General features: G+C 49.7%; 1 protein-coding gene across 1 annotated transcript; it reads left to right on the top strand.

Annotated features, from left to right (window-relative positions):
- Positions 1-6,993: 6,993 nt before the first annotated feature.
- TP53RK (TP53 regulating kinase) lies at positions 6,994-11,233 on the top strand. The gene is made up of 2 exons (XM_038750376.1): positions 6,994-7,197; positions 10,639-11,233. The coding sequence occupies exons 1-2, from the start codon at positions 6,999-7,001 to the stop codon at positions 11,115-11,117; spliced, it is 678 nt and encodes a 225-aa protein (XP_038606304.1). The 5' UTR covers positions 6,994-6,998; the 3' UTR covers positions 11,118-11,233.
- Positions 11,234-12,649: the final 1,416 nt, after the last annotated feature.

The raw sequence follows: 12,649 nt of genomic DNA, 5'->3' as shown, positions 1-12,649 counted from the left end.
ACACAGTCCCTGTCCTACAAGGGGCTCACAGTCTCAATCCCCATTTTACAGATGAGGTAACTGAGACCCAGAGCAGTAAAATGCCTTGCCCAAGGCGACACAGCAGACAAGTGGAGGAGTTGGAATTAGAACCCATGACCTTCTGACTTCATCATCATCATCAATCGTATTTATTGAGTGCTTACTTCCAGGCCCGGGCTCGATTCATTCAATTGCATTTATTAAGTGCTTACTGTGTGCAGAGCGCTGTACTAAGCGCTTGGGAGAGAACAACAATAAAAAGTGACATTCCATGCTTACTATGAGCTCACCATCTTGTGGGGGGGGAGATGGACATCAATACATTCATTCATTCATTCAATCGTATTTATTGAGTGCTGTGTGCAGAGCACTGTACTAAGCGCTTGGAAAGTACAAGTTGGCAACATATAGACACGGTCCCTACCCAGCGGTGGGCTCACAGTCTAGAAGGGGGAGACAGACAACAAAACAAATTAACAAAATAAAATAAGTAGAATAAATATGTACAAATAGAGTAATAAATACGTACAAACATATTTTGTTAGCATGTTTTATTTTGTTAGTATGTTTGGTTTTGTTCTCTGTCTCCCCCTTCTAGACTGTGAGCCCACTGTTGGGTAGGGACTGTTTCTATATGTTGCCAGCTTGTATTTCCCAAGTGCTTAGTACAGTGCTCTGCACACAGTAAGTGCTCAATAAATATGATTGATTGATTGATATACAGGTACTGTGGGGAGGGGAAGGAGGTAAGGCGAGGGGGAGAGGAAGGAGGGGGCTCAGTGGGGGAAGGCCTCCTGGAGGAGGTGAGCTCTCAGTATTCATTCATTCAATCGTATTTATTGAGCGCTTACGGTGTGCAGAGCACCGTACCAAGCTCTTGGGAAGTACAAGTCGGCAACATATAGAGACAGTCCCTACCCAACAGTGGGCTCACAGTCTAGAAGGGCTCAGTAGGGCTCTCCCCCTCTTCCCCCTCTCCATCCCCCCCGCCTTGCCTTCTTCCCCTCCCCACAGCACCTGTATATATGTATATGTTTGTATGAATTCCATGCTTCTGTTCTGCTCATGGTAAACACTCAAAAATGCCATTAATTGACTCTGAGGGTAGGGTGGAATCCCCTTTCCTGGAGAAGACTGCACCTAATCAATTAATCAGTGGTATTTATTGAGTGATTACTGTAAGCAGAACTCTGCACTTGGGAGAGGACGGGACAATTGAGTTAGTAGACGCCAGCCCGCAAGGAGCTGAGTCGACATTTATCCCACTAGCTTTTGGCTTTGATTCAGTCCTGCCTGAGGGGTGACTGAAACAAACCTTAGTTTACTCTAGTACCCGGGTCCTGGACCAAATGGAAAAAGAAAAGAAGGCGGAATCTAGAGAGCGTAGCTAAAACTAGGTTTAAGGTTTCTTGGAAAAAATGTAGACCCAATGTCTCTGAACTCCTATAAGGGTTTGCCTTACACTTCCAACCACAGAGTCAGAGAAAAGGAGGCATGGGAGAGCATCTTCTTCTTAGACCACAACCCATCACTACCATCTCAGCAATTCTGGTGCCAATTAGAACTAAAAATGATAGTATTCCCCGGCCCCCTCCTCCCTCACGTCGCTGTTCTCCTCCTACAATTCACCCAGCACACTGGGCTCCTCTAATACCAACCTACTCCCTGTACCTCAGTGTCGTCTATCTCACTGCCAACGCCTGGCCCACATCCTGCCTCTGGCCTGGGCGGCCCTCTCTCCCCAAATCCAACAGACAATTACTCTCTCCCCGCCACAGAGCCTTATCGAAGGCACATCCCTTCCAGGAGGCCTTCTCTGACAAAACCCTCAATTCCTTTCTTCCCACTCCCTGATTTACTCCCTTTATTCACCCCCGACCCTCAGCCCCACAGCATTTAGAAACATATCTGTAATTTCTTTATTTATATTAATGTCTGTCCCCCTAGACCGTAAACTCACTGTGGGCAGGAAACATCAATCAATCAATCAATCGTATTTATTGAGCGCTTACTGTGCGCAGAGCACTGTACTAAGCGCTTGGGAAGTACAAGTTGGCAACATATAGAGACAGTCCCTACCCAACAGTGGGCTCACAGTCTAAAAGGGCGAGACAGAGAACCAAACCAAACATATTAACAAAATGAACAAAAGGAAACATGTCTGTTAGGTTGCTATACTGTAGCCGGTCAATCGTATTTATTCAGCGCTTACTGTATTTAGAGCACTGTACTAAGTGCTTGTTCTTTCCCACTCGCTTAATCAATCAATCAATCAATCAATCAATCAATCATATTTATTGAGCACTTATTGTGTGCAGAGCACTACTAAGCGCTTGGGAAGTACAAGTTGGCAACATATAGAGACAGTCCCTACCCAACAGTGGGCTCACAGTCTAGAAGGGCGAGACAGAGAACCAAACCAAACATATTAACAAAATAAAATAAATAGAATAGATATGTACAAGTAAAATAAATAAATAAATAAATAGAGTAACAAATATGTACAAACATATATACATATATACAGAATAAGTCATTTAACTTCTCCGTGTCCCAGTTCGCTCATCTGCAAAGTGGGATTCCATGCCTGTTCTCCCTTCTACTTAGACTATGAGCCCCATATGGGAGCTGATTATCCTGCATCTACCCCCAGCGCTTAGTATAGTGCTTGGCAATCAATCAATCAATCAATCGTATTTATTGAGCACTTACTCTGTGCAGTATACACTGCACACAGTAAGAGTTTAATAAATACAACCCAATGAATGAAAACATATATATATATATATATATGTATATATGTTTGTATGTATTTATTACTCTATTTTACTTGTACATATCTATTCTATTTATTTTATTTTGTTAATATGTTTTGTTTTGTTCTCTGTCTCCCCCTTCTAGACTGTGAGCCCACTGTTGGGTAGGGACCGTCTCTAGATATTGCCAACTTGTACTTCCCAAGCGCTTAGTACAGTGCTCTGCACACAGTAAGCGCTCAATAAATACGATTGATTGATTGATTGAATGAACACTATAACAGATACATTCCCTGCCCACAGTGAGCTCACAGTCTAGAGGGGAAAACAGACATGAATAGAAACAAAATTAAAGATATATACATAACTGTTGTGGGGCTGCAGGTGGGGGAGGATGAATAAAGGGACCAAGTCACGGCAACGCAGAAGAGTGCTTAAATGCCATCACTTTTAAAATAAAATAAATAAATAAATGATGGCATTTGTTAAGCGCTTGCTATGTGCCAAGCACTGTTCTAAGCGATGGGGAGGATACAAGGTGATCAGGTTGTCCCATATGGGGTGCACAGTCTTCATCCCCATTTTACAGATGAGGGAACTGAGGCACATAGAAGTTAAGTGACTTGCCCAAAGCCCTTCTTTCCTTCTCCAGCCCAGCCCATATCCTCCACTCCTCTGCCACTAACCTCCTCACTGTGCCTCGTTCTCGCCCGTCCCGCCGTCGACACCCGGCCCACTTCCTCCCCCTGGCCCGAAATGCCCTCCCTCTGCACATCCGCCAAGCTAGTTCTCCTCCTCCCTTCAAAGCCCTACTGAGAGCTCACCTCCTGCAGGAGGCCTTCCCAGATTGAGCCCCCTCCTTCCTCTCCTCCTCCTCCCCTCCCCATCCCCCTGCCCTACGTCCTTCCCCTCCCCACAGCACCTGTATATATGTTTGTACAGATTTATTACTCTATTTTACTTGTACATATTTACTGTTCTATTTATTTTGCTAATATGTTTTGTTTTGTTGTCTGTCTCCCCCTTCTAGACTGTGAGCCCGCTGTTGGGTAGGGACCGTGTCTATATGTTGCCAACTTGTACTTCCCAAGCGCTTAGTACAGTGCTCTGCACACAGTAAGCGCTCAATAAATACGATTGAATGAATGAATGTTCAAACCATCACTAAATCTTGTCAATTCTACCTTCACAACCTCGCCAAAATCCACCTCTTCCCCTCCGTCCAAACTGCTACCACATTAATGCAAAGTTATCCTGTCCCACCTTGATTATGGTGTAATGGGTAGAACCCGGGCCCGGGATTCAGAAGGTCCTGGGTTCTAATTCCGACTCTGCCACTTGTCTGCTGTATGGCCTCGGGCAAGTCACTTCACTTCTCTGGGCCTCAGTTACCTCATCTGTAAAAGGGGGAGGCTGTGAGCTTCACGTGGGACAGGGTCTGTGTCCAACCCAATTTGCTTGTATCCACCCCGGCGCTTAGTACAGTGTCTGGCACATAGTAAGCACTTAACAAATACCACGATTATTATTGTGTCAGCCTCCAAGCTGACTTCCCTGCCTCCAGTCTCTCCCCACTCCAGGCCATTCTCCACTCTGCTGCCCGGATCATTTTCCTACAGAAACGTTTGTTCATTCAATCATATTTATTGAGTGCTCACTGTGTGCAGAGCACTGTACTAAGCGCTTGGGAAGTACAAATCGGCAACATATAGAGACGGTCCCTACCCAACAACGGGCTCATAGTCTAGTTTGGGCCATGTTTTCCTACTCCAGCGGTTGCCCATCCACCTCGGCATCCAACAAAAACTCCTCACCACTGGCTTTAAAGCCCTCAATCCCCTTGCCCCCTCCTACCTCACATTCATTCAATCGTATTTATTGAGCGCTTACTGTGTGCAGAGCACTGTACTAAGCACTTGGGAAGTACAAGTCGGCAACATATAGAGACGGTCCCTACCCAACAACGGGCTCACAGGCTAGAAGGGGGGAGACAGACAACAAAACAAAACATGGAGACATCCTGCCTCTGGCCTGGAACGCCCTCCCTCATTCATTCATTCATTCAATCGTATTTATTGAGCGCTTACTGTGTGCAGAGCACTGTACTAAGCGCTTGGGAAGTACAAGTTGGCAACATATAGAGACGGTCCTTACCCAACAACGGGCTCACAGGCTAGAAGGGGGGAGACAGACAACAAAACATGGAGACATCCTGCCTCTGGCCTGGAATGCCCTCCCTCCAAGCGTGGCTTAGTGGTCAGAGCCCGGGCTTGGGAGTCAAAGGTCGAAAGATCCCGGGCTTTGGAGTCAGAGGTCATGGGTTCAAGTCCCAGCTCCACCAGTTGTCAGCTGTGTGACTTTGGGCAAGTCATCTCACTTCTCTGGGCCTCAGTGACCTCATCTGTCAAATGGGGTTGAAGAATTGTCAGCTGTGTGACTTTGGGCAAGTCACTTCACTTCTCTGGGCCTCAGTGACCTCATCTGTCAAATGGGGATGAAGAACTGTCAGCTGTGTGACTTTGGGCAAGTCACCTCACTTCTCTGGGCCTCAGTGACCTCATCTGTCAAATGGGGATGAAGAACTGTCAGCTGTGTGACTTTGGGCAAGTCACCTCACTTCTCTGGGCCTCAGTGACCTCATCTGTCAAATGGGGATGAAGACTGTGAGCCCCCCGTGGGACAACCTGATCACCTTGTCACCTCCCCAGAGCTTAGAACAGTGCTTTGCACATAGTAAGCGCTTAACAAATACCATCATCATTATTATTAAGCTGCCTTAGACTGCTGTGAGCCCGCTATTGGTAGGGACCTATATGTTGCCAACTTGTACTTTCCAAGCGCTTAGTCCAGTGCTCTGCACACAGTAAGCGCCCAATAAATACGATTGAATGAATGAATGAAAAGCCACGGAGGTTGCCGACGTGTTTTGTTTTGTTCTTTTAATGGCATTTATTAATTGCTTACTATGTGCATTGTTATCTGTCTCCCCCCTTGTAGACTGCGAGCCCGATGTAGGGTAGGGATTGTCTCTGTTGCCGAATTGTACTTTCCAAGCGCTCAGTACAGCGCTCTGCACACAGTAAGCGCTCAATAAGTAAGATTGAATGAACGAATGAATGGCCCGGGCTGCCGGAGAGAGCCGGAAATTGACGGAGATTCCCGAGCGCGAGCTGCCGAAGAGTAACGGAAATTGACGGAGATTCCCGAGCGCGCGCTGCCGGAGAGCAACGGAGCAGAGCTGCCGAAGAGTGCCGGAAATTGACGGAGATTCCCGAGCGCGGGCTGCCGAAGAGTGCCGGAAATTGACGGAGATTCCCGAGTGCGAGCTGCCGGAGAGCGCCGGAAGATGCCGAGCGCGAGCTTCCGAGGGCTGCCGAAAAGCGACGGAGATTGCCGAGCGCGAGGTGCCTTAGGCTGCCGAGAAGCGACGGAGATTGCCGAGCGCGAGCTTCCGAGGACTGCCGAAAAGCGACGAAGATTGCCGAGCGCGAGCTGCCGAAAACCGACGGAGGTTGCCGAGCGCGAGCTTCCGAGGACTGCCGAAAAGCGACGGAGATTGCTGAGCGCGAGCTTCCGAGGAGGGCCGAAAATCGACGGAGATTGACGAGCGCCAGCTTCCGAGGAGGGCCGAAAAGCGACGGAGATTGCCGAGCGCGAGCTGCCGAGGACCGCCCAAAAGCGACGGAGATTCTCGAGCGCGAGCTTCCGAGGACTGCCGAAAAGCGACGAAGATTGCCGAGCGCGAGCTGCCGAAAACCGACGGAGGTTGCCGAGCGCGAGCTTCCGAGGACTGCCGAAAAGCGACGGAGATTGACGAGCGCGAGCTGCCGAGAACCGCCCAAAAGCGACGGAGATTCTCGAGCGCGAGCTTCCGAGGAGGGCCGAAAATCGACGGAGATTGCCGAGCGCGAGCTGCCGAGGACTGCCGGAAAGCGACGGAGATTCCCGAGCGCCAGCTGCCGAGGACTGCCGAAAAGCGACGGAGATTCCCGAGCGCGAGCTGCCTCGGACTGCCGAAAAGCGACGGAGATTCCCGAGCGCGAGTTGCCGAAGAGTGCCGGAGATTCCCGAGCGCGAGCCGCCGAGGACTGCCGAAAAGCGACGGAGGTCGCCGAGGAGGGCAGCAAAGCGCCGGAGCTTCCCGAGCGCGGGCTGCCGAAGAGCGCCGAAGATCTCCGATCGGGCCGTGGGGGCGTGCTGCGGGCAGGCCGGGTTTGGCGGATGGCGGCGGGTGGGTCGCGCGCGGAGGCGTTTGAGCGCGGTGCGGAGGCGCTGGTGTCCCGGCTGCGGTTCCTGGGCCGTGCCGCGGTGGTGAAGGAGCGCCTGCCCAAGGGCTACCGGCACCCGGCGCTGGAGGAGCGGCTCAGCCGCCGCCGCACGGCGCAGGAGGCCCGGGCCCTGATGCGCTGCCGACGAGCCGGTGAGCCACGACGTCATCCGTCCGCATCCATCCTCATCCGTCCGCATCCATCCTCATCCGTCCGCATCCATCCGCATCCATCACCATCCATCACCATCCACCCAAATCCCACCCCATCCATCCGCATCCGACTTCATCCCACCAAATCCCACCGCATCCCACCCCATCCATCCGCATCCGACTTCATCCCACCAAATCCCACCCCATCCATCCGCATCCGACTTCATCCCACCAAATCTCACCGCATCCCACCCCATCCATCCGCCTCCGACTTCATCCCACCAAATCCCATCCCATCCATCCGCATCCGACTTCATCCCACCAAATCCCACCCCATCCATCCGCATCCCACCCCATCCATCCGCCTCCGACTTCATCCCACCAAATCCCACCGCATCCGACCGCATCCCACGCCATCCACCCGCCTCCGACTTCATCCCACCCCATCCCACCGCCTCCCACCCCATCCCACCAAATCCCACCGCATCCGACTTCATCCCACCGCATCCCACCACCTCCCACCAAATCCCACCCCATCCATCCGCATAATAATAATAATGGTATTTGTTAAGCGCTTACTATGTGCAAAGCACTGTTCTAAGCGCTGGGGAGGTGACAAGGTGATCAGGTTGTCCCACGGGGGGCTCACAGTCTTAATCCCCATTTTACAGATGAGGGAACTGAGGCACAGAGAAGTGAAGTGACTTGCCCAAAGTCACACAGCTGACAGTTGGCGGAGCCGGGATTTGAACCCATGAACTCTGACTCCAAAGCCCAGGCTCTTTCCAATGAGCCACGACTTCATCCCACCAAATCCCACTACATCTGACCGCCTCCCACCCCATCCCACCCGATCCCACCAAATCCCACCCCATCCATCCGCATCCGACTTCATCCCACCAAATCCCCCACCAAATCCCACCCCATCCATCCGCATCCCACCCCATCCGACCACATCCCACCCCATTCCACCAAATCTCACCCCATCCATCCGCATCCAACTGCATCCCACCCTATCCCACCAAATCTCACCCCATCCATCCGCATCCCACCCCATCCATCCGCATCCCACCCCATCCTCCCACCTCCCACCCCATCCCACCAAATCTCACCCCATCCATCCGCATCCGACCGCATCCCACCCCATAATAGTAATGATGATAGCATTTATTAAGCGCTTCCTATGTGCCAAGCTCTGTTCTAAGCACTGGGGTAGGTACAGGTAATCAGGTTGCCCCACGTGGGATTCACAGTCTTCATCCCCATTTGACAGATGAGGTAACTGAGGCCCAGAGAAGTTAAGTGACTTGCCCAAAGTCACACAGTTGATCAGTGGCAGAGTCGGGATTAGAACCCACGACCTCTGACTCCCAAGCCCGGGCTCTTTCCACTGAGCCACGCTGCTTCTCCCATCCCACCCCATAATAATAATAATAATAATGGTATTTGGTAAGTGCTTATTATGTGCCAAGCACTGGGGGAGATACAAGGTAATTATGTTGTCCCACGTGGGGCTCACAGTCTTCATCCCCATTTTACAGATGTGGGAACTGATGCCCAGAGAAGTTAAGTGACTTGCCCAAGGTCACGCAGCTGACAAGTGGCGGAGCTGGGATTAGAACCCACGACCTCTGACTCCCAAGCCTGGGCTCTTGCCACTGAGCCACACTGCTTCTTAACATAGTAAACGCTCAATAAATACCACCATTATTAGTATGAGAGCACCAGCCTGGGAACCAGAGGTGTTGGGTTCGAATCCCAGCCCAATTCATTTAATAATAATAATGATAATAGTAAAGATGATGATGACGGGATTCGTTACTAGGTGCCAGGCAATGAACTAAGTGCTGGGGTGGAAATAGTGATAATAATAGTGATGATGGTATTTGTTAATTTAGTTATTCATACTTATTGAGCTGGCTTTGGAGTCAGAGGTCAGGGGTTCAGATCCCGGCTCCGCCACTTGTCAGCTGTGTGACTTTGGGCAAGTCACTTCACTTCTCTGTGCTTTAGTTCCCTCATCTGTAAAATGGGGATTAAAACTGTGAGCCCCCCTTGGGACAACCTGATTACCTTGTAACCTCCCCAGCGCTTAGAACAGTGCTTTGCACATAGTAAGTGCTTAACAAATACCATCATCATCATTATTATTATTATTATTATTATTATTATTATTATTACTGTGTGCAGAGCACTGTACTAAGCACTTGGGAAGTACAATTCAGCTAAAGAGACAATCCGTGCCCACAACGGGCTCACAGTGTAGAAGGGGGGAGACAGTCATCAAAACGAGTAAACAGGCATCAATAGCATCAGTAGAAATAAATAATTACAGATATACAAGAACACGTCAGAACAAGCCAAACAGGCATTAGTATAAATAAATAGAGTTATATTTATTCGGGGTGAGGGGGTAGAGCAAAGGGAGTGAGTTGGGGTGAGGCGGATGGGGGAGAGAGAGCTGAGGAAAAGAGGGGTTCTAATCCCGGCTTCGCCCCTTGTCTGCTGTGTGGCCTTGGGCCAGTCACTTCACTTTTCTGGGCCTCAATTCCCTCATCTGTAAAATGGGGATTAAGATTGTGAGCCTCACATAATGATGGCATTCGTTAAGCACTTACTATGTGCAAAGCACTGTTCTGAGCGCTGGGGAGGTTACAATAATAATATTAATAATAATGGTACTTGTTAAGCGCTTACTGTGTTCAAAGCACTATTCTAAGTGCTGGGGAGATTATAATAATAAGAATAATAATAATAATGATGGTATTTGTTAAGCGCTTACTATGTACAAGGCACTGTTCTAAGCACTGGGGAGGTTACAATGAGAATAATGATGGTATTTGTTAAGCACTATGTGCAAAGCACTGTTCTAAGCACTGGAGAGGTTACAATAATAATACTAATGATGGTATTTGTTAAGCACTATGTGCAAAGCACTGTTCTAAGCACTGGGGAGGTTACAATAATAATAATAATGATGGCATTTGTTAAGCAGTTACATATTTATTACTCTATTTATTTATTTTACTTGTACATTTCTATCCTATTTATTTTATTCCGTTGGTATGTTTGGTTCTGTTCTCTGTCTCCCCCTTTTAGACTGTGAGCCCACTGTTGGGTAGGGACTGTCTCTATGTGTTGCCAATTTGTACTTCCCAAGCGCTTAGTACAGTGCTCTGCACATAGTAAGCGCTCAATAAATACGATTGATTGATTGATTGATTGATTGATGTGCAAAACACTGTTCTAAGCGCTGGGGAGGTTACAAGGTAATCACATGGGACAGGGACTGTGTCCAACCTGGTTAGCTTGTATCTACCCCCATCGCTTAACAAATACTATTATTACTATTATTATTACCATTAAAAGAAAGGTAAGTTGGGAAATATGCAGGCCAAGGAAACTGTCACTCCATCACCCCCCGTGTGTGTTTCTTGGCAGGGATCGCCACGCCGGTGGTGTTCTTCGTCGACTACGCAGCGAACCGCCTGTACCTGGAGGATATCGAAGGGTCCGTGTCCGTCCGGGACTACATAAGAGCCGCCTCTCAGACGGAAGCCGGTCCCGGGAGCCTCGTCCCCTTAGCGGGGGTGATAGGGAGGGTTCTGGCGAACATGCACGACGAGGACATTATCCACGGAGACCTCACCACCTCCAACATGCTTTTGCGCCCTCCGTCCGAACAGTTGAACCTGGTGCTCATCGACTTTGGACTGAGCTTTACGTCGGCCCTTCCGGAAGATAAAGGGGTGGACCTCTTCGTCCTGGAGAAAGCCTTCCTTAGCACACACCCCCACACCGAGCCTGTGTTCGAAGCCCTCCTAAAGAGTTACGCGGCAGCTTCCAAGAAATCCGGCCCCGTGCTGAAGAAACTGGATGACGTCCGCCTCAGGGGACGAAAGAGATCCATGATTGGGTAAAAAAAAAACCAAAAAACCGACTGTGCCCAACTGTATCGCCTAAACCACCTGTTTCGAAGGAGGTCGCGGCCGAGACCAGATTTGAAAAGAATAAATGCGTTTATTTTGAAACGGGGCTGTAGTGATCTCGTGTATTAAATTGAACGCCGGAATCATTCTAGACGACGGTCCTGCTTTGAGGGCGGCCCATGGAGGAAGGAAGTGTCAGAAGACCTGGGTTCTAATGCCGCCTCTGCTACTTGTCTGCTGTGTGAGCTTGGGACAAGTCACTTCTCTGGGCCTCAGTTCTCTCATCTGTCAAATGGGGATTAGACTGTGAGCCCACTGTTGGGTAGGGACCGTCTCTATATGTTGCCAATTTGTACTTCCCAAGCGCTTAGTACAGTGCTCTGCACATAGTAAGCGCTCAATAAATATGATTGATGATTGATGATGATTGATGATGATGGGGATTTGACAGATTTGTACTTCCCAAGCGCTTAGTACAGTGCTCTGCACATAGTAAGCTCTCAATAAATACGATTGATGATGATGATGATGGGGATTAAGACTCTGAATTTTTATCTTAAAACTCGTGTCCATTCATTTGTTCATTCAATCGTAGTTACTGAGCGTAGTTACTGTTACTTGTACAAGTTGCCAACTTGTACTTCCCAAGCGCTTAGTACAGTGCTCTGCACACAGTAAGCGCTCAATAAATACCATTGATGATGATGATAAGCGTTTATTGTGTGCAGAGCACTGTACTAAGCACTTGGCAAGTACAATATAGCAATAGAGACAACACCACTGCTCCACACATTCATTCATTCATTCATTCATTCATTCAATCGCATTTATTGAGCACTTACTGTGTGCAGAGTGTACTGTGTGGGCAGAGCGCGCCGCCATAGACGCCCGGGACTCCGTTCCCGAGAGTCCCTCCCGCCCGCCCCCATCACACCGCTTGGCCTTGCCACTCCCGGAAGGCTCCTCTCCTCAGAGCGCCGCCATTGACGCCCGGGACTCCGTTCCCGAGAGGCCCGGCCGCCCACCCTCCCGCCATCTCAGCGCCCCCACGGACGCCCCCCCTGCTTCCACCCCCCCCACTTCGGAGGCCTTCCGTAAAGTGCCCCTCATCCCCCCCCACCTTCCCGGTCCGGTCCTGACTGACTCTCCCCCGCCCCCAGGTAAAAAGCCCTTGTTAGCACCTTGTTAGCACCATGTTAGCACCATGTTACATGTTACATTAACGACAACCTCATTCACACCTCCTCAGCCCTCCCATGCTAGTTGACTGTTCGCTCCCCTCCCCAGGTATCTCTGCTCCCTGACCCCCCTTAACTGGCCCACCCTACTCCAGCTCTTAATAGTTTGTATCTGCTCTCTGTGGCATCATTGTCTGCCAATTCTATTATTGCCATAGCATATTGATTGCTCAACTACACCCTGTGATGCCATCGCCTACTTTTATCATTGCTACTGTTTTATTGCTTCTGCATCTCAATTGTTAACCCCCCCGCGGTACTGTCACGCGCCCTGCTGACCTCACC

This window comes from Tachyglossus aculeatus, chromosome 8 (assembly GCF_015852505.1).
Source record: "Tachyglossus aculeatus isolate mTacAcu1 chromosome 8, mTacAcu1.pri, whole genome shotgun sequence".
Classification (NCBI taxonomy): Eukaryota; Metazoa; Chordata; class Mammalia; order Monotremata; family Tachyglossidae; genus Tachyglossus; species Tachyglossus aculeatus.
The sequence above is the reverse complement of the archived record's forward strand: the minus strand, read 5'-3'. Positions and strand labels throughout refer to the sequence as shown.

Coding starts and splice junctions, on each gene's coding strand:
- TP53RK (XM_038750376.1), top strand. CDS start 6,999: ATGGCGGCGGGTGGGTCGCGCGCGGAGGCGTTTGAGCGCGGTGCGGAG. Junction 7,198..10,638: donor GATGCGCTGCCGACGAGCCG/GTGAGCCACGAC, acceptor GTTTCTTGGCAG/GGATCGCCACGCCGGTGGTG.